Source organism: Cornus florida, unplaced genomic scaffold (genome assembly GCF_030987335.1).
Source record: "Cornus florida cultivar Cherokee Brave unplaced genomic scaffold, ASM3098733v1 CherokeeBrave_3.0.0_Hap2_Chr10, whole genome shotgun sequence".
In the NCBI taxonomy this organism is placed as follows: Eukaryota; Viridiplantae; Streptophyta; class Magnoliopsida; order Cornales; family Cornaceae; genus Cornus; species Cornus florida.
The window spans coordinates 97109519-97137362 of NW_026775580.1; the positions used below are offsets into that span (position 1 = coordinate 97109519).

The 27844-nt window shown below is 35.8% G+C and overlaps 1 protein-coding gene across 1 annotated transcript; it reads right to left on the bottom strand.

Moving 5' to 3' along the window:
- Positions 1-221: 221 nt before the first annotated feature.
- On the bottom strand, positions 222-27728 carry LOC132276124 (probable inactive ATP-dependent zinc metalloprotease FTSHI 5, chloroplastic). The gene is made up of 19 exons (XM_059777393.1): positions 26520-27728; positions 24538-25009; positions 20016-20216; positions 19620-19913; positions 19194-19463; positions 17414-17503; positions 17190-17321; positions 15428-15601; positions 13903-14024; positions 12478-12679; positions 11843-11971; positions 10583-10765; positions 9460-9579; positions 7166-7351; positions 7007-7081; positions 6835-6894; positions 3969-4076; positions 2222-2302; positions 222-616 (listed from the first exon to the last, which is right to left on the bottom strand). The coding sequence occupies exons 1-19, from the start codon at positions 27467-27469 to the stop codon at positions 548-550; spliced, it is 3918 nt and encodes a 1305-aa protein (XP_059633376.1). The 5' UTR covers positions 27470-27728; the 3' UTR covers positions 222-547.
- Between the last annotated feature and the right edge of the window lie 116 nt (positions 27729-27844).

The window sequence follows — 27844 nt, forward strand, 5'->3', positions numbered from 1 at the left end:
CAATTAAATTCGCAAATTGAAAAAAAAAAAAAAAAAAAAAAAAGGGGCCTCTCAAAATGCCAATTCATGGGCGAAGAATGAGAGCAGCACTTATTTAGCAAGATTGTGGCCTTAAGTGAAACCTTCCATGTCGCGAGGCAAACTCCAATTTCAATTTCTATCCTCAAATTAAGGGTGCAAACATCTCAACACCAGACATGAGGCAAAGTTGGCAGACAAACTAGTGAGAAATATACAAAAGTTATCATTGCCTTTAAAAATGAGGTTTAGGAAAGAAAACAAAGAAATCCTCTTCTCAACAATACGAAACTACACCCTGTACAGCTACTTTACATATCTCTATGGCTCAAAAATCACTCTCTCTTATTTGTCTCTCCCCCCAAATTCTTTTTTTTTTTTTTGGTGGTCAGGGGAAAAGTAGCTGAAAAACATTTAAAAAAAAAATAATCTGAGAAATTTCAATCACCTAAAGTTGAAGTATCAAAGACAATTTAATTTCAATCTACTTGGCTCCACAAGGTACAAGTAAAGTATATATTCATTGCTTCTAGTTTGCAGCACTTAAAAGAGCAGTTCCTGATGCGCTCCCATTTTCAAGAATGCTACTAAACACAGGCTGCAAGAGAACAGATACAAGTTTTATATAAATTGGAGAGCAAATTAATAACCGCCAAAATAAATAGAGGTTTTGATAAGTCAACCAAGAATGAAAATACTTATAATTTTGGAGAAGAAAATTACAAGAAACTCTTAACAGTTCATATTAGGCATTAGAAACCAGCAAACCAATTATAAAAAAGGCCAGGCATTTTTGCAACCACTTGCTTGCTGAATTATCTCATCATACATTTTGAAGAAAATAAAATTTATTTGAGCATACCATCGGTGATAATCCTGATTTTAGCCATGGATTATGGCCTGGAAGATTAAAAGCAAAGAAGGAACTAACTAATAAGAACTAATGTGGACAAAGAACACATTATCAGGGGCAAAATGATAAATTCATAAAATGGTTAGCCACAGGATAAACTAGGTTTGGTCTTTTTTTTTTTTTTTTTTCTTTCAATTGGCAAAAAACCCATTTGTCCCCAAAAGACAGGAATTGCCCAATCAGCATTTGTATTGTGATGTGATAGGAAGGGGGAAGACTTTTTTCCTAAGATCCTCTCCTTGCCTAGAATCTTTCATCCTTTAAACTCTAGAGCTATGGAAGGGGACTCGAACCCTCACCATTCCCTTTGGGAGGTAGAGGAGATACTACTAGGCTACAACCTTTGGTATCAAAAGTAAGTGACGAGTGGCGGGAAATTCTGATGCAAGGAAAGGAAAATAAAAAGGGAAGAAGAAAGGAGAGAAGAAAATGATAGGAAGAATAGAGTCGGGAAGAAATTCCCCTTCCAAGCTTATCTAATCTTATTTCTGTTGGTGTGCTGTCTGAATTATTACGGTCTATTGTTTGCACTCTGGATAAATAGTTGCTTATGTATTAATGTTAACTGTATGTTGCCCAACTGATTAGAGTCTATTTGTCTCTTTCAGTTGATTGCGTTAATAATCAATCGGTCACAGGTATGAGGCAAAATACTTTGGCAGCTGAGGCCTCTAACCGTCATTAAATATATCTATCTTGGTCTAACAGAAAGCTAGGTATTTCAAACCACTTATATTTTATATTCAATTGAACTGGGTATAATCGAATTTGCATTTCTTTGTCTCTAAGGGAAAGAAAGAGATTAGAGCCTTCTCAAACAGTTTCATAATCTTTCTGAAAACATCACTTTTGATGGCTGATATTAGATGAAGGTAAGAAAGAGATAGAGGATTTATCTCAACTGACGCTTCCGCTATAATGAAAAGGATACTAAGCAAAATTGAGGTTATGGCATTTTCATCCGTCAACTTGACTGCATGCCTAAGGGCATCTTTTTCCCCATCAGATTATTATTATTTATTTTTCATGGAAAGAAAATCCAGTATCATATTTACATATTTGGATAAAGTTTATTTTTAGATTTGACTGACAAAAATAAGTCTCCATAGCTCCTCAAAAATTTTCACTTAGGAACCTTATAATTTTCCATTTATCTAATATGGTCAAGGCAAAGGTACACATACCCAATAAAAATGCTACAAAGGACACATTGAACACAATAGAGCACTCTTATATCAAACAAATTTAATAGTTTGTTATTCCAAATTCCGAACGGTATGGAAATTATACCTCTGCATCATGAAAATTTGAAAGGAAAAAAGGCTCTTTCTCCCGAACTCCTCCATTTTCTGCAACAATTCTTTCCAAATCCTGTTGAGACAACTTATAGTCAATCATGGTATTAAATAGGCATCCTTTGGATCATACAATTCCAAGAAATGTAAGAAAATTATTGTAGAATAAAAATAGATATTATGCTTCACAGCCTTGACTGGGCATCTGAGAGAGTCATCATTTCCAGATTGCATGGTTACTAAAAGCAAAGACTTTAACAGCAGCTATTTTCCATAGGTTGTAGTGATATACTTTAAACACAAGGAAAAATCTAGTCACCCTAATATGAGAAAAGGCAGTCTAAGAGGCCCACAACTTAGATTGTGAAGTAATATTCTCATGCAAATTCAAGAATTACATGAATGTATTAAATTATATTTTTAACTAAACTTAAATTTCCTAAGGAGAACTTGATATCTTATTCAAGTAATGACATCAAAGAAAACCTTGTTATCACATTGCATTACAATACAATACAAGGACAGTATTATGACCAAGAAACGAGACATTGCCGATGACGTGATGCCTTGAATAACCCTCCAGCATAACACCCAAGCCATGAAAAGCTGAGGATTCTGGTAAGTTGAAGGTGCAAGAAAAACTGAGGTCACATAGAGGATGCATGTTGGGCTCAAGGAGCCCTGTAGACCTTGCTACCATACTGCATTTGAACATTTTCAACAGTAGGACAGATTTAGGTGGTGACCAATGTGTAGCTTCACTAAGACCACTTCAATGATGCCCCCTATGGCCGAGGTTCATGGCCCAGTCATTGCTTGCCTTGCTTGAGGGAGCAACTTGTATAAGAGGTAGAACAATAGGAACAACCACCTTTTTTTCTGGGCATTATGCCACTCACAAAAGGAGAAGATTTGGCAATTGCGAGAGAGCCACACAATGGTAGGCAATGGACAGACACCCTAAATGGGAATCGGTGCTCACAATAATAACGGGAATCTAAAAATCCATACAACAGGAACATCAGGAATGGTAAGTCGAGGATTATTTGATCATCACCACAGTTATCAAGGATGTCATTTATCTTGTAATCGTCAAAAATTTCAACATCTACTTAAATGGATTCCTTACTAAACTCAGAACATTACATTAACAAATAATAGATCAACTGAATAAAGCCTTTTCCCAGCCATTTGAAGACGGCTAATGAATCTTATTGGATATGCCAATTCTCAGTCATACCCAGAGTCATATTTTATTGCAATTTCAACATGTTACCATATTCTTCTCCTAGCACTATAATCAATGTGGACCACATCATTCTTCCCCACAAGTGCAGTTATTAGTTACCTACAAATGACTAAATCATGTTAATCGATTTTTCTCATTTTTCCCATTGAATACTGCTTCAGCCAAATGTGCACACTTCTCATTTTATCCTTTCTCGTCTTACATATCATATCAAATATTTCCTCATGCATTATTTGTCAATTTCTTCAAACAAAATACATAACAGAAATACCATTGGGCCATTGACCCAGGTGGGGCAAGGAGAACGGTTCAAGCCAGTATAGTGTATAAACGTGTTGCTTAAAATAAATAAATAAACTTTAAAGAAATCTCAATAATTTATTACTGGAGACTGAATAAGGTACCTGCCAAAATAAGAGAAGTTCTAGTCTGATGAAAAAGAGCAATTTATAGCAATTGATATTCAAACAGATATTTACTATTGGCTCTTTACCTTTCCGGTCAAAATTTCGAACTCAAGCAATTCGTCAACGATTTTTTCAAGCACTCGACGATTATTTTGAAGCATTTTCACTGCTTTATCATATGCTAAATTATACATCTGCACCAAAACAAACATCTACTTAAGGCATTGCCATCCGATGCATGGAAAATTCTACTCTTTCAACTGATTGATATTACATCCACAGAAGTAGCTGAAAATAATGGATGTTGCATTTATATTCAAAACTGCCGTTTATTTTATTGGTAAAAGAAGTAGGATGTGCATGTGAGAAACTGAGAATAAAACTACCCCTAAAATAATTCCAAACTCGATGATGGCAATTACATATGATGAGCATAATAATATGGGAATGATAAATAGGATCAATAATAGAGAAATAGAGGACACACTTGTGTCAGAAATATCTACTATGGAGGCTATTTATTTACTTAGGCAATTAAAACAAAAATGTAGAAGTAATCAAACAGATCTACACATGGTTTTCATAAACTTAGAGAAAGCAAACGATAGAGTTCCAAGTGATATAATTTGGTGGGCTTTACATAGAAAATGATTCCCTTAAAATCTTATAGATATTACTGAGAATATGTACAAGGATACTAAAACTAGGTTACACACCGTATGTGGAGAAACTAATGATTACTCTCAAAAAGTGGGACTGCACAAAGGATCAACACTTAGCTCATACCTATTGACACTAGTCTTAGATGAATTAACAAAAGATATACAAGGAGACATCCCATGGTGCATGCTGTTTGTTGATGACAGTGTTGTTGGATGCTTCTAAGGAAGAAAGACTTGGGAACAAAATTAGAAACTCAAAGAAATGATTTAGAAACAAAAGGGTTAAAAATTAGTCAGACTAAAACAAAATTTTATGGAATGTAAATTTAACAAATACTTGGAAAGTAATAGAATAAAATGGGGAAATTGATGAGGATATTACTAGTAAGACTGGATCAAATGGAGACCAAACTAGTGAGGATATCCTATGTGTTTAAAAAATACCAAAAGTTAAAAGAGAACATTATAGGACGGTCATTAGCCAGTTTTCTTATTTGGGGCCAAATGTAGGGCGTTGAAAAAGAAACAAAACAAAGCATTCGCATATCTAAAATGAGAATGTTGAGGTGGATGACAGGAGTGATTAGAAAAAGGGCAAATTTCTGAAAACCCCCATTACTTTCAAAAAATGATCATTAAACTCCCACCAGTTTGAAAAAACCCAACACTATTATAAAGTTATCACATTGCCCCAATATTTGAGTCCGACCCGTTAACCGGACTGTGAAATGACAAATTTGACCTTATTATTTAATGTTAAATTAAAAAATAGAAAATTATTATTTTTTAAATTACAAAAATACCCTCTCTCTTTTTTTTTTTCTTTTTCTTTTTTGTTTCTTCTTCTTCATCATCTCCGGCAGCAAGAATACTGCCGGCGATAAAGCCAATTGCCGCCAGCAGTGACCAAACCAGGTCGCTGCCGGCTTCCTCTCATTCCAGCAAGGTCGCCCGGTTAGAAAACAATGAAAGTGAATTAAGATGTATTATCCTCTTTGTAATAAATTTGAGTAGATTTGTGGGATTAAGTGATCGATACAAATTAATTTACAGAAAAAAAAAAAAAAAAAAAATTGACAGAGAGAGAGCACCATCTTCATCAGCTATTGCAAGACTCGATCTCCTTTTCTTGTCTTCATTTCTTCCTGACAAGACCACCAATAGACTGCTTCTCTCTCTCACACACACACACATACATGTATACAAATTTACATATATGATTATAGATGTACTAGAATATATATATATATAAATTGATAATATATTTTTCTTTGTGCAAATGGCATCAGTCATCCCGCTGCCATGGAGTGGAAGATTAATCATTGGGATTGGTATGATAAAGTACTGGTTCAAACTTGAACCAATTGGAACTAATTCTTACCATCAATTTTCCTCTTGATACTAACTCCAACCATCGACTTTTTAGATTAGGGTTAATACTTGCTTAGGTTAGGGTTAATACTTGCTTAGGTTATCCCGGAGTTCAGTTTTGACCAGTCCAGCGACCTCGCTGGACTGAGAGGAAGCCGGCAGCGACCTGGTTTGGTCGCTGTCGGCGGCGATTGGCTTTATCGCTGGCTGTATTCTTGCTGCCGGAGATGATGAAGAAGAAGAAAAAAAAAAAAAGAGAGGGTATTTTTGTAATTTAAAAAATAATAATTTTCTATTTTTAATTTAACATTAAATTATAAGGTCAAATTTGTCATTTCACAGCCCGGTTAACGGGTCGGACTGGGATATTGGGGCAATGTGATAACTTTATAATAGTGTTGGAGTTTTTTAAAACTTACGGGGGTTTAATGATCATTTTTTGAAAGTAGTGGGGGTTTTCAGAAATTTGCCCTTAGAAAAAATATATTTAATAAACAAAATGTGGGGGCGAGAATATGAATGGCACCTATTAATAACAAATTAAGATACAATAAACTTAGGTACTTTGGACACATTAAACATAGACCTGTTGATGCACCCGTGAAAAGGGAAGAGTAGTTTGTATAGAAGGTATGAAACAGCGAGGCTGACTGAAACCATCACGGAATGAAGTGAAAAAAAAAAAAAAAAAAAGGCTTCAAAAAATTAAATTTTAGAGGAGATATGGCGCATAATAGAACAGACTGGAAAAAGAGTATTCATGTGGTCGATCCCATCCATTTGGGAAAAAGGTAAGGATGATGATGATGAAAGCAATATTGTATTCGTTCCTGGTGTTATGTTCAACAATAAAAGCTTAAGAGTTATCTGTTCAAATAAAAAATAATGGAACAAATTCACACAGCAGCAACATATATACCTTTTCGACTTTAGCTGCCATATTATATTCATGGTTATTTCCCATACTCAAAGCCGTCCCCTGCACCAGTGGCCAAAAACATTCAGCATGGCCAGCAAAATGGCAATAAAACCATTGACAAAAACAAAAAGAAAAGACAAGAAAGAATGATGGATTTAAGGAAGATGAATACTGCATTGCCATGGTGGTAAATTGTTGGACTATCATCAGGCCCCCACCCATACTGAATCACCATCCGCGTAGCTATCTGCAGCGAATTACAAGAAATTATTCAAAATAAAAAACACTATCAAACATTATAGAGATTAAAAAAATAAAAAAATAATCCTACCTCTTGTGCTTGCTTCAATTCTGAAGAAGAAAGAATATTTTCTTCTCCGAACGGGAGCAGCAGTTTTGCTGCAACATATGAACCAAAACAAAACACAAGCTTCTTTTCAAGGTATGCTCTTGATTCAACATTTCCATTAATGGAACCTTCATTTTTAGCCTTGGTAATCTTTGTACAGCCAATTCCCTGCAAGGATAATGAATAAAATTTCATCAGTGCTCCAATACATATAATTTCCCCAATATAATCTGCGTGATGACTGATGAACATCTACTCCATTGAACAGATCTGGAACAGTGCTTAAAATTTTCAGCCTTTTCTGAATCCACAATGACGGAGGTTGAAGAACAATATTCTACTTCAGCATAACAATATAACCAAAGAGACAATGGAGATTGGAGAGTGAAGTAAACGGTTCAATGGTACTGTACTTCATTTCAAATATATTGTTTTCCATCTGACCCAAAAGATTAAAAAGAACAAGCATGAAACTTATGCCTGAATTGTTGTGCGAGAAGAATATGACTAATATCCCAAGAGTTACTGTAATTCCAAACGATGGATATGACTGAAAAAACTATTGTAGTCAATCAAGTTGTTGGACACAATACTGACCCCCACACATATGCATCTTACGTTTTCCAGTTTACTGAGTTTTTTTTTTATCAAATTGGGGATAGAGATCCGATAGGCCTACCTAACCACTATTTCTAAGACAATGGGCAGAGTATTAGGAAGACCCACACCGTTCTTTTTGAATTAATAATAACAAGGTTGACTATGAATCGTCGATTTATAATACCATGTGATGCACATAGGGAGAAGCCTCTTGGAATTATTGACACAACTTGGATGAAGTTGTGGTCAGCCTATCAATCTTTTGAATTCAAGTGGGAATAGATGCTCCAGGTCAGCATCATCAGAGACACTTTCAGGATCCAGGCTTTAGAATTCATGCCGGATAGACTTGAGATTCTTCTATGCCAAAGACACAGTGATGATAGCGGTGATGGTAATGGAGATCATGCTCACTGTTCAAATTTCTTTGAAGGCAGCTTGATTCTGCAATTTCCTTTAGCATTTGATGTTTTCCCTCACATCATAACCTTTTTATCCTAATTCAGAATATTTTTGGTTATACATCTTTTGGTTTGTAATTCTATAGTTTTGAATATGTAATCATATGAAGATTTGGTAAGTCTTTTTATACCTTGGTATAGCCAATTTTTTTGAGTTTGTTTGGTTATGCCAACCTTGGCCATTTATTTTATTTAGGTATTGGTTTCGTTGAGGAGTTCTGCTTGGTTCATCAGTAAAATGATTGAGCATTGGTGCCACTTGAGCGAGTTCGAGCGTCAGAGAAGCCACTATGAAAAATACCAAAGGTCAGGTCTCTCTATCAAGTCAGACCCCCCCCCCCCCCCCCCCCCCCCCCCCCGGCGGGGGATCCTGCCATGGCGGGACCAGAATTGGGTAATGCTCTTTTTACTTGTCATCAAATTGTCAAAGGGGAGACCTAAGCAGGACTATGGGCTATGGGTTGTATTATTTGGTGATCACAAATGTATCAAGATTAACAATTTTGCCCAAGCTAGACTATCACAAATTTATGACAAGGTAATGTTGGCTTGAGTGGACCACAGAATAGAATTTCAGTATACCTCAGATTAGGATTTTCTTAACCAGAGTTTAATTACTGTTGTTTTTAAATGTTTTTTGAAACTACTTATCAAAAAAAAAAAGGTTTTTGAAACTTAGAATTTTTGCGAACAATTTTCTAAATTGATTTCAATTGCTATAACGAGTGTTAATTAAAATGGAAACTGTGGAGTGTTTTAGATCCTTTTCTGTGTCATAGAGTGCCTCAAAATCTGATAATTAGTGATCAAGCACCAATGATCAACAATATAGTAGCTTCAGCACTAATGCTCAAAGATGACCTCGGGCATTGGCTGCCCAGTGCCCCAAGCACTGATGCTCAATAGACAAACAATGATGCGAGTCAAGGTCCTATGGGTTCATAACACCTCTTTACATCGTTGACATTAAAATTTCGCCTTATTCATTTAATTTTTTAATGATAAGGAGCCTAATAAGACATATTTGAAAGGAAAGGAGAACTTCGTTGTCAAGCTTTAAGGTCTTGTTTCTAAATGTAGTATGTTAGTAACCTTATAGGGGCTCATACTTCTTTATTATAAATTTGGAATTGTTGATACAATTTCTTGTGATAATCACGCATGAAACACATATTTCAGAAGGATATAAAGAGAACAACAAGCAAGTTTGATTACCTCCCAGGAAAAAGGCTCAAGCCATAAATTATCAACAAAATCAAAGTTCGGTAGCAGAAGAGCAATGAGACCACGACCAGCAGCCCATACAGCATGTGGAAACTTTGTCTCCCTTGTCCACTTGCAAATTAGTAAAATTCAATGTTAATTCCGTATCTTACAGCAAGAAAGGTAGCAGATGCTGTACACTTCACAATAAGATCCCACTTAAACAGATAAGTAAAGAATGAAAAACAAAGCGGAAAGACACTAAAACTCATGCGATAAAAAGATCGACTGCAGAATAATTCAGCATCCTCTCCCAAGTCAACCAGAAAATCGCAGAATTTAGCAATGAAATGGGGGAGCATAATAGAGCATATCAAGTAACTTGCCTTTTTTCACTTATAGGAATATTGAGAAACAATAGTAGAAGGTGCAGGCAATGCCAATACAAATTGAAGGTAAAATGAGAGAAAAACGATCAAGATTGTGTGGCCATGTACATTGGAGACCACTAACTGCACCAGTGAATAAGAGTCGCATAATCCACATTAGAGGATTCATCAGGAGAAGCATAACATAAAAAAATTAACTACAAATTTGATAATAATATAGAAAGAGGTAGATGTATGTTATATAGCTAAAATTATCGTCTAACCTAGTGTGAAATGGCGAAACATGGTTCATATCCCCAACACTTGGTGTTGAGCTGGCTCGAGTTAACTCAACCTTTTCCATAGTCAAGAAGACCCACCCATCCAGCAGCACAAAGCTTCTGAACCGGTGTTTGATTTGGCCCAGGAACGAACTTCAACACAATAAAATTGAGCCAGGGCAAATTTTATGTACCATTCCACCAGCAGGCCAAGCCAAGGAATATAAATTTAACTCTCATAACATCCCAAGTTATGTTCATTTTCCTCTTTCTTCCTGGCGGCTAACAGGATTATAAACTAACGGAGAATGAAGATCTAACCATCCAAACTACTTCAGGAAATTTTGTAGCAAAAGCTGATGGTAAGAGGGGAGACAACAAAAAAATAGTAATCACGGCTAAATTTACAATAGAAATAAGTAATTGACCTTGGAAGAATCAGACCAGCTTCCCATTTATAAAATTACTAAATAAGTTAAAACTTACATCAAGAGGAGGATTTAGCAGTTCTATTCCATTGCTAATCTGACCATATGGCTCCATTAGATCAACCACATTGTGCAAATCCTCTTTCGTCAATGTCAATCCAAGATGATTCACCAGCTTTTTGTTTATAGTCTTCACTATTTTGGTTTTCTGCAGCCATCTGGGGACAATGGCGCTAAAAGTCTATACAATAACGATTAAATGAATATCATTTGAGGAAGATAATTACGAAGGAAAAGAAAAACCATCCTCATCACAGAATACTTATCTATGTAAAAATCCCAAGCACTTATAGACTAACACAAGTCGCAAGCAATGAAAAAATGGCATGTATGTGTGTGTATATAGATATGCATGCGCATGTTGAAATTATAATAATAGTAAAGTTGGGAATCACTTTCTCTATTTAAAGTTTCATGGAATATCATCACAGGTATATGACATGTAACCAAAAAGCAGAAGAGACTATAAAATCTCTATAAAATTCTTTAACTGAAATGAGAAGTTACATAGTACTTAATTACTAAGGAACGTAAGAAGGTTAGTCATTACTCAAGTAGTTAAAGAGAGCATTAATTTTTTTTGGAAGACTTGGCATTCCATTCAAGATCCTAGGATTGCAATGACCTCCTTTGGGTCTGTCATTCTTCATTACGTGTATAAAAAAGCTATTTGACTACCAATATTATTACAAATTTTGGTCATGCAAATGTCAATTTTTCATCAAGCCCAGCATTAGAATGCCTTCATAGGCTCAAAAACCAATGATAGCAGACATGCAAAATGAGAGATGGCTTTATACCAAGGTGCATTCTAGGTTTTAAAATAGCAAAAAAGACACAGAAAGAGAGTTTATATGGCCTCTCTGTCTCTCTCGGCCTATTTATGTCTATGTATACACATGTATATGTACCTGCCTATTTATCTATTTTCATTTCTATTTGCATGAGACCTAAGAAACAATAAGAAAAATAAATGCTTCTACACAAGAGTCAAGACCCTTGACACACTTAAGAAATGAGTAGATAATTTTGAATTATAGAATGAAAATGAAAATGAAAAAAATAGGACGTAGAAAAGTTGTTCCCTCAGCAACCTGAAGGCAATTCCCAAACCTGTTTGAATATTTACAAAGGCTCTGAAAGGTTAAGAAATGGAAAGAAAGAAAAAATGCCTCAAAAAAAAAAAATAATAATAATAATGGGGCTGTATCCAGATAATTAATGAAATCACATATTAATAGCATCAGTTATTTCTTACCGCAAACCAGCTACAGTAGCTCATAAGTTCATCTGCATCAAGAAATTTACTCCTAAAGGCACTACCTTCCAAGGCAGTAGGGACGAGTTTCAGTTCTACAGGACGTAGAAGAGCTGTTTTCTCAGCAACCTGAAGGCAGGAAATGTTGATGCATCAATAGAAAGATAAATTAACAAGTTATCACACAACAAAAGATACTTTGGGAAATATAAATTAACACACACTATCAAGAATGAACAAGCAACTCAGAGAACAATGACCAAGAGTCTATTGTAAATTTGGTAGTAACATTTTTTCAGTAGGTATGATTAAAATAAGTTCTTCAGGCATGATACCAAATGTGAAGGTGTTGAAGAAGGCATCAGGTTACCAACATGAACCAGATTGACAAAATCTAGGCAGTAACATTTAATATCCCAGTAAATCATGTATTCTTTATAAGGTAAAATCCACGGGCATTAAATCTCAATCAAACTTATTAACCAAAGTAATTAGAATTGCATGTAAAGTAACAGTAGCTATGACAACCTTCACAGCAGTTTGTTCATCATAATTCGGCAAATATAGTCAATTGACCTAAACAACAATTTAGATGAACGGGTAAGTAACCCGTAAACCAAATTAACTGCAATTACCTTTCGCCAATCTACAAAATCAATGAGTTCATCATCCATAGTTTCTTTCGCAGCAATCTTTAGTATCTTCTCCCTTTCTGTTTGAGTTGGCCTTTGAAGATGAAATACTCTATCCATCCGACCAGGACGCTGTAAGGCCTCATCAATTTGCTTGAGATTTCGAGTAGTAGCCATCAAAACCACCCCGTCCTGTTTCTCAAACCTGCAGAGAGCGTCGTACATAGCATATGCATGTGTTAAGCACTTCAACATGACAAAACAATTGTTTGAGTCTATTACAATACCCAGTTTCATTAACCAGGAGAGGTCATAATTAAAATAAGGCGATTGTCGATATTTTGGACACTTTAAGAGTATAGAGACCCTATTTGGCCTTGTGTAGTTTTTGAGGATGCAATCCTCTTTTGAACACTCTTTAATACAATTGTACTCAAAAAAAAAGAAGGCAATGTTAATTGTTAAAAAGAAGCAAACAAAATCAATACAAAATAAGTATGTGATTCAAACAGGCTCTACATTGGCTCAACACTTCCCATTGAGTCAATAGAATAAGATCTCGCAAAACAGTAGCTTCCACAACCTCAGCATCATAGAATCTTGTTTGCTCCACAAAGGGATGACTGTGCTTTATAATCTTTTAGTTTTAATTAGTCTCAGTACAAAAATATAGTGATAGTTTCTAATAGAGGCAAAGCAATGGGCTTCAAAGAGTTCTGCCCAAAACTGCCTGGGCTCTGGTGGGAGTACATATAAACTCATAATGAAGGTACTGGATTTGAATCCCAAAAAGGTGACAAGTGCAATTGCAACCAAGGTTTTAAGCTGTGGTTGTGGCTGGCACAGTTACAGTCATGGTGTGTGCTTTTAAAATGTAAAGGGTGCTTTGCATAAATTTATGGCAAATACAAATTAACACAAAAACCATGTCATATTCACAAATATAATTGATCTAGCAAACCTCAAGTAGTTGGGAAAAGGCTTAATTGAGTTGTTGTATTCACAAAAATCATATGCACTAATAACTTAAGTAGTTGGAAATGAGTATACTGTAGGCATTTAGAAATCATATTAAATAAAAAATCATATATTGTAACTTATTTGTTTTTTTGTTTTTTGTTTGGTTTGGTATATTGCAACTTATTTGCTTGTTTCAATTTTTAAATAAATTTTAATATATTAATGATTTTTAAGTCATTTTCTTATTTACTTTTTTATGAAAAAACATTTTCTTATTTACTTTTTTATGAAAAAAACAGATATAAATCAATATCATATTTAAAAAGAAAGAAAGCTAGATGATGGAAACTTTAGCTAGACATTCGATATGAAATTCCAATGCCCTGTGAAGAATTTTATTTCAAGCCGTGCAAAGTAATTTCTTATAACTCATTTGTCCAATGAACAAGGAGTGACATTGAGATTTACCCATCAAGTTCCACAAGAAGTTGATTAATAAAAGACTCATGGTCCTGCTTTTTGTTGTGAATGAACTTGCCACGAACCCCAGCAAAGAGGTCGAAATCCTCCACAAATATGATTACAGGAGCCTACAAATGGAATCATATAACTCAGCGAAAATGAAATGTTCATTATATGATAAACTGTTTGATTGAAGAGAAATAATTGGATAGACTGACACCATTAAATTAAATATCCCTCCAAAACTCACTAACAAAGTTAGAAAAATTCTGTGTAAGTTATTAGCATACAATTTCACAAGAATTAACTACTGATAATGAAATTCTAATTAACACAGGCTGGGATGAGAGGATTCAGTCAGACAAATTGCAAGTAGATATGGACAAGTATTATACTTCAAGTATTCACCTTCACACTTTGGATTATCTTCTTTTCTTTTCTTTCTTTATTTTTTTTGGGGGAGGGTAGGAGGAGGAAAGGTTACCCCTCGGATATTTGGTTCTCCAGCACTGATAAAAATGTTAAAAAGTTTAAAAACATTAAAGCCACCATTTAGTGTCAATCCCATAAATGAAGGGCGCTCAGAGGGATGACTGTAAAAAGATCAACACAAAACTTAACCAGAATAAATGCAAAAAAGAATTTTAAGTTGGAAACATTACCAAAAGCGTTGCAACACAGTGGTGAAGAGCAGGTGTTGCATCTGAAAGGGAAGGGTGGGATTAGTGGCATCATTTTTTATCTTTTAGTTTTCCTTTTTTATACTGATGACTTGGCTTTGATTTTCTCGCTCTGTCAATCGAAAAGAAATTAATACAGATGTTAATTAAATACTGACTACTACAGATTTTTTTTTTCCTAGTTGGCACTCACACACACCCCCTCCAAGGAATTGTTTACACTCAAGAAGAGTCAAACCTTAGACCTGATGTTTCCCGAGTCACTAGGGCCAAGTGACTTACCCACTTGAGCCAACCCCTTGGGGTTGACTACTACAAGTTTAGGACTTAGAGAATCCCGAAATGGAAAAGGGTGTAAAGACTAAAAATGCACAATTAAGGAGTTAAGTTTGTTGTAGTAATATGAGAATTTAAAATTTGCCAGATTACTAAATTATATTATAGAGTATAATGAAAGATTACAGGTTTAAAGCCTGATTTCAATTTCCGAAAGGCCTATACTCACCATCAGCAATCACTATGGAAGTCCAACCCAACCATGCTGTTAAGTCAGTGTCCAGCTTTATGTTATTCCATGTTAATGTCTAAAAGTTATTTATGATCAGAACATGAAGTTATGCTTAAGACAGACTAATTCCACACCTTCAACTGGAATTCCAAAAAATTTACGTCATCTGACTGATAAAACTGTTACGAATTTCTTAGTGAAGAAAATGATCCCAAGATTTTATACTCTTGAATACTTTGAACCCACAATCATTGGTCTAACGTATTAATATATATTAAGTCAAGTTATAAATCACGCTTAAGTAAAAAATGGAAGCGAACAAGTAGTCTCATAAAGCACAAACCAAATCCCTTGCTGTTTGAAACAGTTCTCTAACATTAGATGCACTTTGGCCAACCCACAGTCCAGCCTCTAACTGTTGGGCTTTAACTTCAACAACAGGCACCTTAGCTTCTGCTGCTATAGCCAGTGCCAAAGAAGTCTTCCCAGTTCCCCTCTCACCCACAATAAGAACTCCCTGCAATATAGAGTAACTAACTCAAAGACAATCCAAAACTTAAAAAAAAAATCAAACTGGCCAACTAGATCAATATAGAGTAACTAGCATTCAATGTTCGCAAATATACAATCGACTAGATCCTGTTAGATTCACTTGTGTGTGTCAAAATGATTTTAAGATGGTAACTCACCAAAAACTAATATATAATACACACTTTGGAAAGGCCTTTGTTTTTTTGCCCAATCTATAAGGGTACGTATGAGAGGATTTAAATATTAAAGTTACACCCTCTTTAACAGCGCAAGTTTTTAGAGTAGATGGCTGTTAACATGATATCAGAGTAGCCAAAGTCCTTAGTTCAAACCTCACCATCACCCTGATAATTAAAATTGAAACATGTGTTGGACCAAAAAGAAGCCAATAACAGCTTAAGCTTTTAGAGTAAATGGTTGTTAATAGTACGCTCTACTCGTGCTACTTTCATTCGAAAGAAAGGCAAAAGGTTTGGCAACAAGCAAACGCCTTTCTATCATAGTTGCAAGGGTTCCAAATTCTAACTACTTAGGGTGTGTTTGGTAACACTGTTCTTTTTCTATTTCCTTTTTTGCTGTGTCTGTCATTCTTGTGAAAAATGACATCAGTGATTTGTTGTGTTGTCATTTCTGTCAAAAGCAAAACGTGTTTAGTAACATACATCTGCTGTTGCATTTTTGAAAGCAAAAAATATAAAACATGATTGTTAACTGAGAGAGAGAGAGAGAGAGTTAAAATTAAAAAATTGAAAGAAAAAAAATCCATGAAATCCAAAATTGGGTATTCATCTGCTGGAAGCCAAGGTGTAATACCAACACAAAGATCAAAATCTCTGACAAGTTGTCTAGAGCGGTGTTTGTGCCGACCAAACACAATGATCAAGGTGGTCGTCGATGCGATTCGTTCTTTATCAGCGAAGAAACTGTGATAATGATTGGGATTGTAGAGAGAGAAGAAATATAGATAAGAGAGAGGAACATGAGGAAGACAATGAAGCAAGTGGGCTCTCGTTTAAGACAGAGATCCCGTAAGTTTTAAGTGGCACTGTAGCTCCGCTACAATACCATTGATAACCGCAACAATTTTTGGTAGCATCATTTTGATGCTGCCAAAATCCTAAAGAAAGACACAGCAGGTTGGTTTTAAGATTTCAAAAAACAAAATGTGGTTACCAATCATGTTTTATGCAGCCACTTCTCATTTTTTTGAAAATGGCAGCAGAAAACTAAAAACGGCAACGTTACAAAACCGGGCCTTAAGTACCAAAGGCTGCTTTCGGTTGGTTTTATAAGGGGGCTGTTCACTACAATCTATCAGCACCGTCTTAGATTGAACGCTTCTGGAATTCCTAGCTATTCTTAGCATGATATTATGGAATCTCATTGCTATTACTGAAACAAGCATAAAGAGTACACTTGCATATTCATCCTAGGTCAAATCAGATATGTATTGGAATAATTGTTGGAGACTCAAATGATGGATATGCAAGCATGATAACTTATATAGGTACTTCTGTAAAATGAAAATAAGGAAAATCTTTCACTTCCAATACAATATCTTAAAAATAACATACCCGAGGGGCGCGGGCTCCCATTTCTTGGAATGCAAGAGGATTTTGGAGAAATGCCACAACTTCATTAATTTCTTCTCTCATAGATTCAACACTAGCAAAGTCTTTCAAGCGTATTGGTGGATTCTTCACCCTCTGAAAATTAAAGCAGCCATGGAGTTTGCAAATTGTTTGCTAAAAAATGCTCATGATAATCAGAATTAATTTTTTAAGTACCAAGTATGAACCTTCATTTGGTCAAAAGCAGTGCTTATCGGATCGATACCATCCTTTTTCTTGCGCTTTGTTTTTTTCATCCTATATTTTAAATAAGCTTTCTGCAAGACAGCCCAGAAATAATAAATGAAATCAATTTCCAACCAAAAATTCAAGACAAAAGATGATTTAATCAACTGCCATACAGAACTTCAAAGAAAAAATGTTCTGTGGTACAAATGATCTCCCAAGTGAGGATAGCATATCTAGTTGAAGACCACATAACATCTACTGTTGACCTAGAGATAACAATTGACAAGGCTGACTAGGATGTGTTTTTGCACAAGCATTAAAGACAATTTTCTACCCCTCCTCCCACCAGACATGTTCTAACGGGTACGTTGGAGTAAGAACTGGATTCCGATGTTCTCTCAGATATCATAGATAAAAAATTGAAAAGTAAGGATTGTAGAAGGAAATAAGAAGTATGTCTAGGAAAAGGAAAGTGGCTTCCTCTCATAATGTTTAAGTAGTAAAGAGAAGGGGAAAAGATTGTATAATCTGTGATTTTACCATTATATCCTTCCATACTAAAGAAGCTTTTTCTTGAAAGGTAAGATTGGAAAGGAGAGGAGCCATTCCCCTCATTTCCTTTCCTTCCACTTTTGGGAGGAAGGAATAGGTGCACCACAAAATAAGAGACTTCTCTCCCTTCCCTCTTCTCCTCTCTCAGACCAAAGGAAAGACAATCCATACTTTCCATTCCCCTCCTCCCCCCCTCCATTCTCCTCCTACTGAACATGCTGTAGAGGTCGCAAGTACCGTTTCCACCTCCATAAGTACAGCGTGTTGTAATCTCTAGAAATCTTGAGAGTTTGAAGTGTTGACAGGTTGCTGATGTAGCATGAATACTAAATAATGATGAAACATGTTAACAATAAGTAAATTTTAAAATCTAACACAAAAAGATAAAATAAAATAAAAATGTAGGAAACAGAAAACCAAACACAACTACTACAATCAAATTTTTTATTTATTTTTAATAAGCAACTGTTACAATTAATTTTGAACTTAAGTCAAGCATGATTTAAAAAAAATATATAACAGTAAACAGTCTAATCACAAATTGAAGCATATTTTGGAAGAATAATAAGGGCCAGTAATGCTCATAGAGATAATGAAGTGATCACAATTTTAGAATTAGGAGAAGAACGAGAATTCATGATTAAGAAGTATATAATCCTCTGTAGGCCTTACATATGGATATAGACAGCACAATATGGGAATGGCGACACAGTAACTCGAACATAAGAACCAAACACAGCAATATATATCTGTGTGTGTGTGTGTGTGTGTGTGTAATTTATTACATAACTATTTGTGATACATGAAATATGTATTTTCAGTTGGTTTCTTCAAGATTTTAATAAATGATTGTGTAAATTGGACGACAAAGCTTACAAGTGTCATATACTTTTTAATGTACAAAACTAATACTTCTCACTCTTATATCTCACGGTTCTCACCATTTTCTTTCTGTTCACATTTGTTCTATTTTCTGAAACTGTAACCTTTCTAAATTAAAACTACTTTTGTTGCATACCTGTATTGTATAGGCCACATATACAAAAATTATTTTCTTTTAACCAACTTTAGACACATAAGAGCTGTGGTCAATTTCTAGGAATTTGGGGTCTCATATCAAGACACAAACACATCCCCATTGATATAGTACCAATGCTTCATAGGAGACAAGCAACTGAATATCATAGTTGAAGGTAGAAACTGCATTTATGGGGAAAAAAGTAATACCACTCTCCGCAACTTCCGCAAATTTGGATCCCTACGTATAGGCCCATAACCAAGAACTTTTGGGATTTTTCTCTTCATAAATCGGAATATATGAAACAACAAATATCCATATATTACACTTCTAATGATAAACCAAAGAAACCATTGGATTTCATCTGTTTTCCGGGATTTAAAATTCATTTCTGCCTCAGACTGCCATTTCAAGTACCATGTTGAGCCCACAGATTGATCTATATACTCCGGCCATGCCATCCCCAACTGCATCCTCACCTGTGGCAGAACAGCAACAAAAATAAGTATCAAATAGAAATGGTGACTTTGTAGAACCCCAAAAAGTATCAGAGATTTGAAAAGACCTTCAATGAAAAGGAAAAGATTAGAAATCCAGTGTTTGCAGTGGCAAGTTTGAGCTTATTTTATAATTACCGGGAACGGGATGATAATCTCCACAAGAGGAAAAACTATCATCATCATTATGTCATCATTTATATTTCTGATTTTTCGAAGAAGCCACTCTCTTGCATATGAGGCAATTCTAGTATTCCACAATCCGTTTAAGCATTGATGAGAGAGCCTCGTTATCAAGAGAAACTGTTGACGAAAATCCAGTTCTGAGAAAGGGATCCACATCAGCTGAACGGCAGTTGGAATTCCAGATGCAATCATTTTTAAATACAACCCATCAAACCCTCCAAATTCTTCAAATAATATTTCGAATTCCTGGCATAAGAATGCTAAAATTAGAAAGGACAAAAAAAAAGAAACAAAACAATTATTCACGTGAGAAATAATACAGGAGTTACACATGTATAATATTATAACCTTAATATCAACACAATACTCCTTGTCATCCCCCTTTAACAAAATATACATGGCAGCCCAATCATGCCTGATTCGGACATTCTCTACAAGTTTCCTGGACACAGCATATGGAACAGCAATCGGGTCCATTTCCCACCTTTTTCTTTCTTCATTGTACCATGTCTTTGACTCCATTCTATCCCGATCCAAAAGGATACGTTCCTAGAAAGAATCATTTAAACAACTAAGCTTATACAATTTACCAAATAAAATGCATCTGTCACTGTGCCACATGCAAAAAAAGACAAACATTTCGGTTTTGAAATAAATAAAAAAATATCATTGAACAGCATATCTGAAACCAAAATCAAGGACCAGCATTAAATTTTACAAAAAGAAGAAATGGACACACACACACACACACAAACACATATATCTGTTCCTTTTACCAAAGAGACGAAAATCAGACCTTACCTCCACCTTGTCTGCTTGACCAATCAAACGCACAACCATTTATGGTGATGATAATGATGACGATACTTATCAAAAAAAGATAATAACAACGATGATCATTGGACATGAAATTCCACTATCTCTAGTCTCAGTCAAATGAAAAAAAAAAAAATCAGGTGCATCTGGCCAATTATGGGTAACTTTCACTCTCAACCTGATTCACTCTCTATATGTTACTTTATAAATAAATAAAAATAAATTCTCACCCAACCAGGGTCTTACCAAAGTTGTGTCACAGAGTTGGTTGAGGCTTCTTCATCGAGTTCTACTTTTAAACCCATTGAAGACAAGGCGGACAAAGAATTGCAACAACCACGCATAGAAATCCACATCCTTAATTTCATATCTAGGGCACAGGAAAATTGGCATAAGAAAGACCTTAAGTGAAATAAATTGATCTTGGAGAGGCTCAGAATTTTGTTTTAAATGAGTTCTGCAAAAATGGTTTTTCAAAAGCAAAGGATTTCAACATATTTAAAAGGAAAAAGATTTCTGAAAAACAGTAGACGTTGATCAATCGAACATCTTCCAGAGAGCATTGAGCGGAGTGTCAATCAATTGAGATTTTTAACGAAAATTAATTTTAAATCTAAAATACCTCGAACAATAGGTCAATCAATCGAACTCTTAGGACCTATATTTATGGAACCTCTCTTAAAACATATTTCTATAAGGATTCAACTTGCCAAAACGTATAGGCTATCAATATTGGAAATAATTATGGGGTTATAGTCAGTGTAGGCTATCTAAAGGGAGGAAGTCCTCGAGAGAGATTAAGAATTCCCAATTACCAGATCTAGGGTTTCCTTAGACACCATCATATGTGATTGGGTGTTCATCAATAGAGGAATTCATCAAGCTTATCGAAACAAAACAGATCGACTGAACAAGTTTCTGTGCAAAAAAGTGGACAACCAAAGGAAAAGAGGATTCGTGACGAGCAAAATATGTTGACGAAAGGACGGTTTGCAGACTTGAGTGAAAAGTGTGCACTCGTTTGCATCAAGAGGTAACTAGGGGTTCTAAGTTTGGAAGTTGTTAACCTAGTTGTAAGTTGTAACTTCTTTCTCATATAATAGATTGTTTTTTATCAGACTAGGTCCATTGTTTTTCTCTATTTAGGGTATTCCACGTAAAAGTATTGTCTCTGCTCAACCTTACTTTTTATGAATGCATGATTGTGGTTTTGTTGAAAGAATTTATAAAACTAATGAATATAAACAAAACTTTTAATAACAATCATCATAACTAAGTAATGATTTTCAAACAAGGCTTAACAGAAATTCAAAAAGTTAGTTTGTGGCAAATTAATATTCAGAAGACCTATTCACGACCCTCTAGGTCGAAGTCACTGCTTACACTCTAACGTATCAGAGACTTGGGTAATGATCTCATGCTTTAACATCATGCAAAACAAAAGATTACAACATGGTCCATAGACCCCCTTTAAAGAAAAAAAAAAAAAAAGTGAAACCAAATGATTTATTTTAACAAGTCGAGTTTGTGAAGTGTTTTACCAATGTATGTACTTATCAGAAAAAAAAAAAAAAAAAAAAAAAAAAAAAAAAAAAAAAAAAAAAAAAAAAAAAAAAAGTGTTGTACCAATGTAGCTTTTCTCAACTATCTTTACAAATCTCTATGGTTATGAGAATATAATTGAGCCTTCATTTATTACTATATTTTGTAGGATGCAATTTTTACTTGTTATTAGAAGTTGTTTCAGTAACTAGAAATCAGAATATTGCAATAAAGCGAAAGATGAGAAAATCTAAAAAGGAAAAACAAAAACAAAAAAAAGCTGAAAAACACAACAGCACAGTCACTCAAAAATCTAAAGAAACCCTGCCAACCAAATGGGGGTAAAAAGTATCTGCTTGAGATTGGCTTTCCTTTTCATTAATGCGCTTGCGTCAGAAGTCAGACAACCTTTGAGCACAAATTTCAACTTACTTCAAAGAATAAGCATTTCTCTTGGTCTCATTTATCTTGTTTTGTTGTCATACACCAAGTGTAACATGTACTTGCTTCAAAAAAATTTCTTCTTTTTATTTCTCTGATTTAACATGGTTAATGTTCAATATCTACATTTCTCTGACTATTTGTCGGGTGGGCCACCTGGTTCCATCAGCCCTCTACAGCCTAGTGGACCAGTCCCTCTTTTCCATTATGAATTATGATTTTAATGATAAATAGGGAAGTTTTGCCACCTTAATGGACAGCTTCTGATAGTTTTGTCACCAGACTCAACACTGATTACTGGTCTCCATTCTTGTATAAGATAGTATGCTCTCGTTACTTTTTATCTACAATATTTCATCACAGATACCAAATAAAAATTCAGGCCCCTTTGAGAAGGGGTTATTTCTTTATCACTGGTAAAAAGCAAGGCTGCCAAGAGTGAAAAGGCGAATTCAAGCTAAACAGCAGCCCTTTGTCAAAATAATGCCATAGGTTACATCAATACTCAATCCAACCTCGTAGCACCATTGATTAGGGCTGCAAATGAACCGAGCTGTTCATGCTGTTCATGAACAGCTCGGGCTCGGCTCGTTAAAAGCTCAGTTCGGGGTCGTTCGCGAACTAAACGAGCCGAGCTTGAACACATTTTTTAGGCTCGTTTACTAAATGAGCCGAGTAAACGAGCCGAGCTTGAGCAATGCTAAGCTCGGCTCGTGAACAGGCTCGTTTATTAAAATACTCAATTTTTATTTTATTTAATTTGATACTCATATACAATTGTGTGGCCCATTTAATATTAAACCCAATCTAAATACAAGTTCATAGCCCAGCTTCATTTAACCCTTAGCCCAACTATATTTAACCCTAAGCCCAACTATACTGAACCTATTGGCTATTACCCTATCATCATTTATATATCTTTATATCACCGGATTGTCTCACCAAATTCATTTGAGCAGCCGCAACAAAAGTCGCAGCATCACTCCTTTAATCTTCAACCCAACATCGCTTCTTCTTCTATGTCACGCCGGCAATGGTCTCCAACAGATATCTAAGATGAAACCCTAAACAAATCTTGCAACATCATTCCACTAATCCCTTTCAACTTCTATACAGCATCTTACAGTGATGGTTTCAAATTCCAATAGATCTCTCTCTCAAATCTCTCTCTTGGGTCCTGATGTCTCAATCCCATTTTAGTGTTAGGGAGATAAGAGGAAGATGATCAAACAATGGACGTCTGCGAAAGAGATGGAGCGATCTAAAGATTTTCGTTGTTTTTATTTATTTATTTATTTATTTTGGGTGGAAGGCGAGCTCGAGCTGAGCCGAGCCTGAGCTTGCCAAAATATTGGTGAACCGAGCCCGAGCCTGGTTTGGCCAAGCTCGCCCAAGCCTGAGCCACCTCCTGAAATTGACGAGCCGAGCCCGAGCAAGGTAAAGCTAGGCGCGGCTCATTTGCAGCCCTACCCTTGATTAATGGGACCGACATTAGATAATGACCTTTATATCTATGTTATTTGATAATCTCATACACTTCTTATTTTGACAAGCCATAGATAATTGCATCAAGAAAAAAGGCGCAAAAATGAGGAAAATAGAGGTACCAACAAAAACATAGGTGAAGTAATAGGATGGAAATTCAAAGAAAATAAACTAGCAAATAGGAATTGGAAGCATCCATGATAGCCAAAACAAGAAAGGGATTAAGGGAGATAAATTCATATTCTTTTATAAAGGAATTTTATCCATCACAAACACAGGTAATATCTGCCGAAGATGGTGCGTACTTAATAAAAAAAAATAACAATAATAAGCCCTTGTCAGGTCCCTCATGCAGGAGCGAATTGTTCATGTGAATGTCAACTTCAGATACTCTTGCATTATTTTATTTTGTTTTACTTATTTATTTATTTTTGTTTTTGTTTTTTGGTTAGGTAAACACACACAGCCACAAATGCCTACTATAGTGCTTGAACCCCTCACACCTCCCCTGTGAGGAAGGAGAGATTATACCAGATGGGCTAATGGCCCAGAGGTGATACTATTGCATAATTTGGTCAAAACATACCTTTCTCTCAGCAACATACTTTTCACCAAGGTCAGGATTTTCTAATAAATTTCTTTTGAGTTCTGCCTTAGCTTCTTCACGCCACTTCTTCCAACCATGAAACAAATGGAGACCAACAGCTTTCGGAATGACAACCTCCTTACCTCCAAACATCCACTTCAATTCAACTTCTGGGTAACCCTTCACAACCTCATCCGCTGGTGTGGTTACAACATAACGCTTTTCATCACCGAACCTCTTCATTTTTTTCCTTAAACCAGCCTCCAGCTTTCTTTGCAGCTCCCTTGAATCTTCAATTGCTTGTTTTATACGTTGAGCAAAATCCGCCGGATCTTGATCAAACAAATTTCCAATATCCTCAGCTTCCAAGACACTTGGTAGAATCATCTGCTCCAAGAACTGCCTTTGTGCAGTTTGAAGTTCTTTCTGAATGTCAGATCTAGAAAGCTTGGTAGGAGAGCTTTCTGGCACACTACAACCACATAACATTACCAAAAGTTTTCAATAGATTAAGTAATCATGAAACCTGAAAAACAAAAATACTGCTAAAACTGACAATACACATAATAGAACTATTAAAACTTTGAGAATCATTGCCCGTGAAGAGAGTTACATAATTATAGAACTTAGAATGCCGCAGAATTTTGTAAAACATATTGGCAAAAAACTCCAAAAATAATGGATCTCAAACAAAATGTACTAAATGTTACAGTTATAGAACTTAGAATGCCACAGAATTTTGTAAACCATGTTGGCAAAAAACTCCAAAAATAATGGATCTCAAACAAAATGTACTAAATGCTAACAGTTATACCAAAAACAATGATGCTTGAACAAATTCCACAAACAAACCAAACTTCAGAGAAAAATGCAAACTGATCAACTAAAGAGTTTGAATCCAGAAGACAAGGGAAGCCATAAATTCTATATCTAAAAGATCAGAGTTTGCAGAAGTCGTAAATTTGGTAAATCACATACATATTGCCACACATCCTCAGCAAGTAAAATAACATTGAAGCTGGAAGCCAGTAACTGTCAAGTTTAAGTAGTTTGACCAATGCCTTCCTCTTTTTCCTTTTCCATCTTAAAAATGCGTACAAGCATGTTCCAACTGGGATTTAAATCCTACCACCTACCCTTATTTGATGGTGGCAGCAAATGCCACCCAGACTAATAGCTGGTAGTAACTAATGCCTTTCTTCTCAGCATGCTTCATTATTTTTCATAGGGTTGCAACAACTGATGATCCAAAACATATGTCAGGAGCCCAAAATATATATTTACATTGAACAAGAGATTTCTTTACAAGTTACAATAAACAAGAGATACAAGACATTGCTACTTTCACGTAAAAGAGATTATAGCAGCAATTTAATGATTTTAACTCATAACTCAAACCTATGGTCCTGCCCATTCTCCTCCTGACAGGGGAAATCAGTATATTCCAATTACAATAATGTATAATCGTATTTTCTTTATAACAATTCTTCAGCTAAATGCGATACATTCTTTTCTCCCAGTTGCCTTCTCAAAGAAATTTCCTCTTTGCTAGATGTGGGAACTGAGTAAGTTGTTACCTAAAAGTTGCATCATCCCAGATACTCTTGTAATATATTCATTCTGCATAAATAAGCTTTTAAACACACTTTGCTGGTCACGTCTGCCCAAGCCTAAGGGAAAAAACGAAATATCTGATCGCAACAGCATGTCCTATAAGACTCCCAAGATTGTGGGGAAGGAAAAAAAAATTATGAAGTGGACTTCTAAAAGGGGAAGAAGAAGAGAAAGAACATGAACAATGTCCAGTATTGTGGAAATTTCATGGCACCATTAAAGAGTTTCTGCTGTTTGTTGGAATAGATACAATCATATGGCCAAAGAATTGCAACTTAGAGCACAAAATATCATTTCGACGAAAGAAAAGCATGCCCAATAATTCAGTAAGGTCACATCATTTTCAAAAGTAAGATTGTAATTTTTACCTGTCAGTACTTTGCTGTCTCATTGCCCTACTAAACCTCTCCACCAAGAGCTCACATTCCCTAGCAATAAACGAAATCTCCCTGACGCCAATGCTTAGAGCCATCGTCTCTCTCCTCAAAATCTGATCCTCAATCTCATCAAACTTCTCCCATATCTCATTATACTTCTTTTCACCACTGCCCATTTCCTCCTCCAAGTTTGCTATTCGTTTCTTTGTCCGCTCATCACTGCCCGCCTTCTTCAACAAACTCTCTTGCTCCCTCTTCGCCTTCAACACCGAGTCAATAATTTCCTCCGATTGCTTAGACAAAACCTCTTTCTTTCTCCTCAATTCTCTCAACTCCGCATCAAGTCCATCCATAATCTCCTTTTGCAGCTCCTCCTTCTTCAATTTCACCTCTCCCAATCCCACCACCACCTTCTTTATATCCCCATTACCTGACCTAACCTCCTCTATACTACGAATCAACACCGACACTGTCTCCAGTAATCTCCGAGTATAATCCGAGTACTCATGGCCCTTCCGACTCTTTGTCCTCTGAACTACTTCGCTCGCCGCTGGGGCAGCGGCGATTACGGGCACTTGAAACCCTCGAATCGGGCACAACCCAATAACAATGAAAACCAATGCAAACACAATAGATTTTGCAATCCTCTGGAGTATATTTTCGTCATCATAATTCACCCCAAGAAGAACAGGTTTATTCTCTTTGTTTGTACTTGAAGAGGATGATATTGAGGTTCTTGACTGTTCTAAAAATCTATTGGCGCTGGCATTGTTTGGTAGCCGGAGAGAGGTTTGTGGCTTATGTGAGGATTTTGCTGAAAATCTTCGAATTTGACGGCGAGAAAGATGTTTTGGCGCAAATGGATAGAAATTGAGGACAGAGTTATGATGCGAAGGAATGAGGGCAACGGTGGAAGGGCAAGAAATGAGAGAGGAATACATGAGAGAGAAAGAGAGAGAGTGGAGATAGAAAGCTTTAGGTTACAGGAGCTGTAGTGTTTGGTGAAGTGAGAGAGAGAGTTTTTGTGACATGTTTGGATTCATCACAATGTAACAGAGACGCTTCCTCTTGTTTGCCTGAAACATGCAAGGGGACAAGGTGAGAAGAGAGGGTTTCAACTTCAGGAAATGGAGAGAGAGAGATAAGATATCGGTCTTTCACCAGTCCGGACACCCAAGTAGTAGAGAGAGAGAGAGAGGCAGAGCCGGCCGGTTATGTTACCTATGTATTCGCAAGAACCGGGATGAGCTTTTTTGTAAATTATGTAATGTAGGTTTTGGATTATTAGACATGGATTGACAGATCTGGCCCAATAT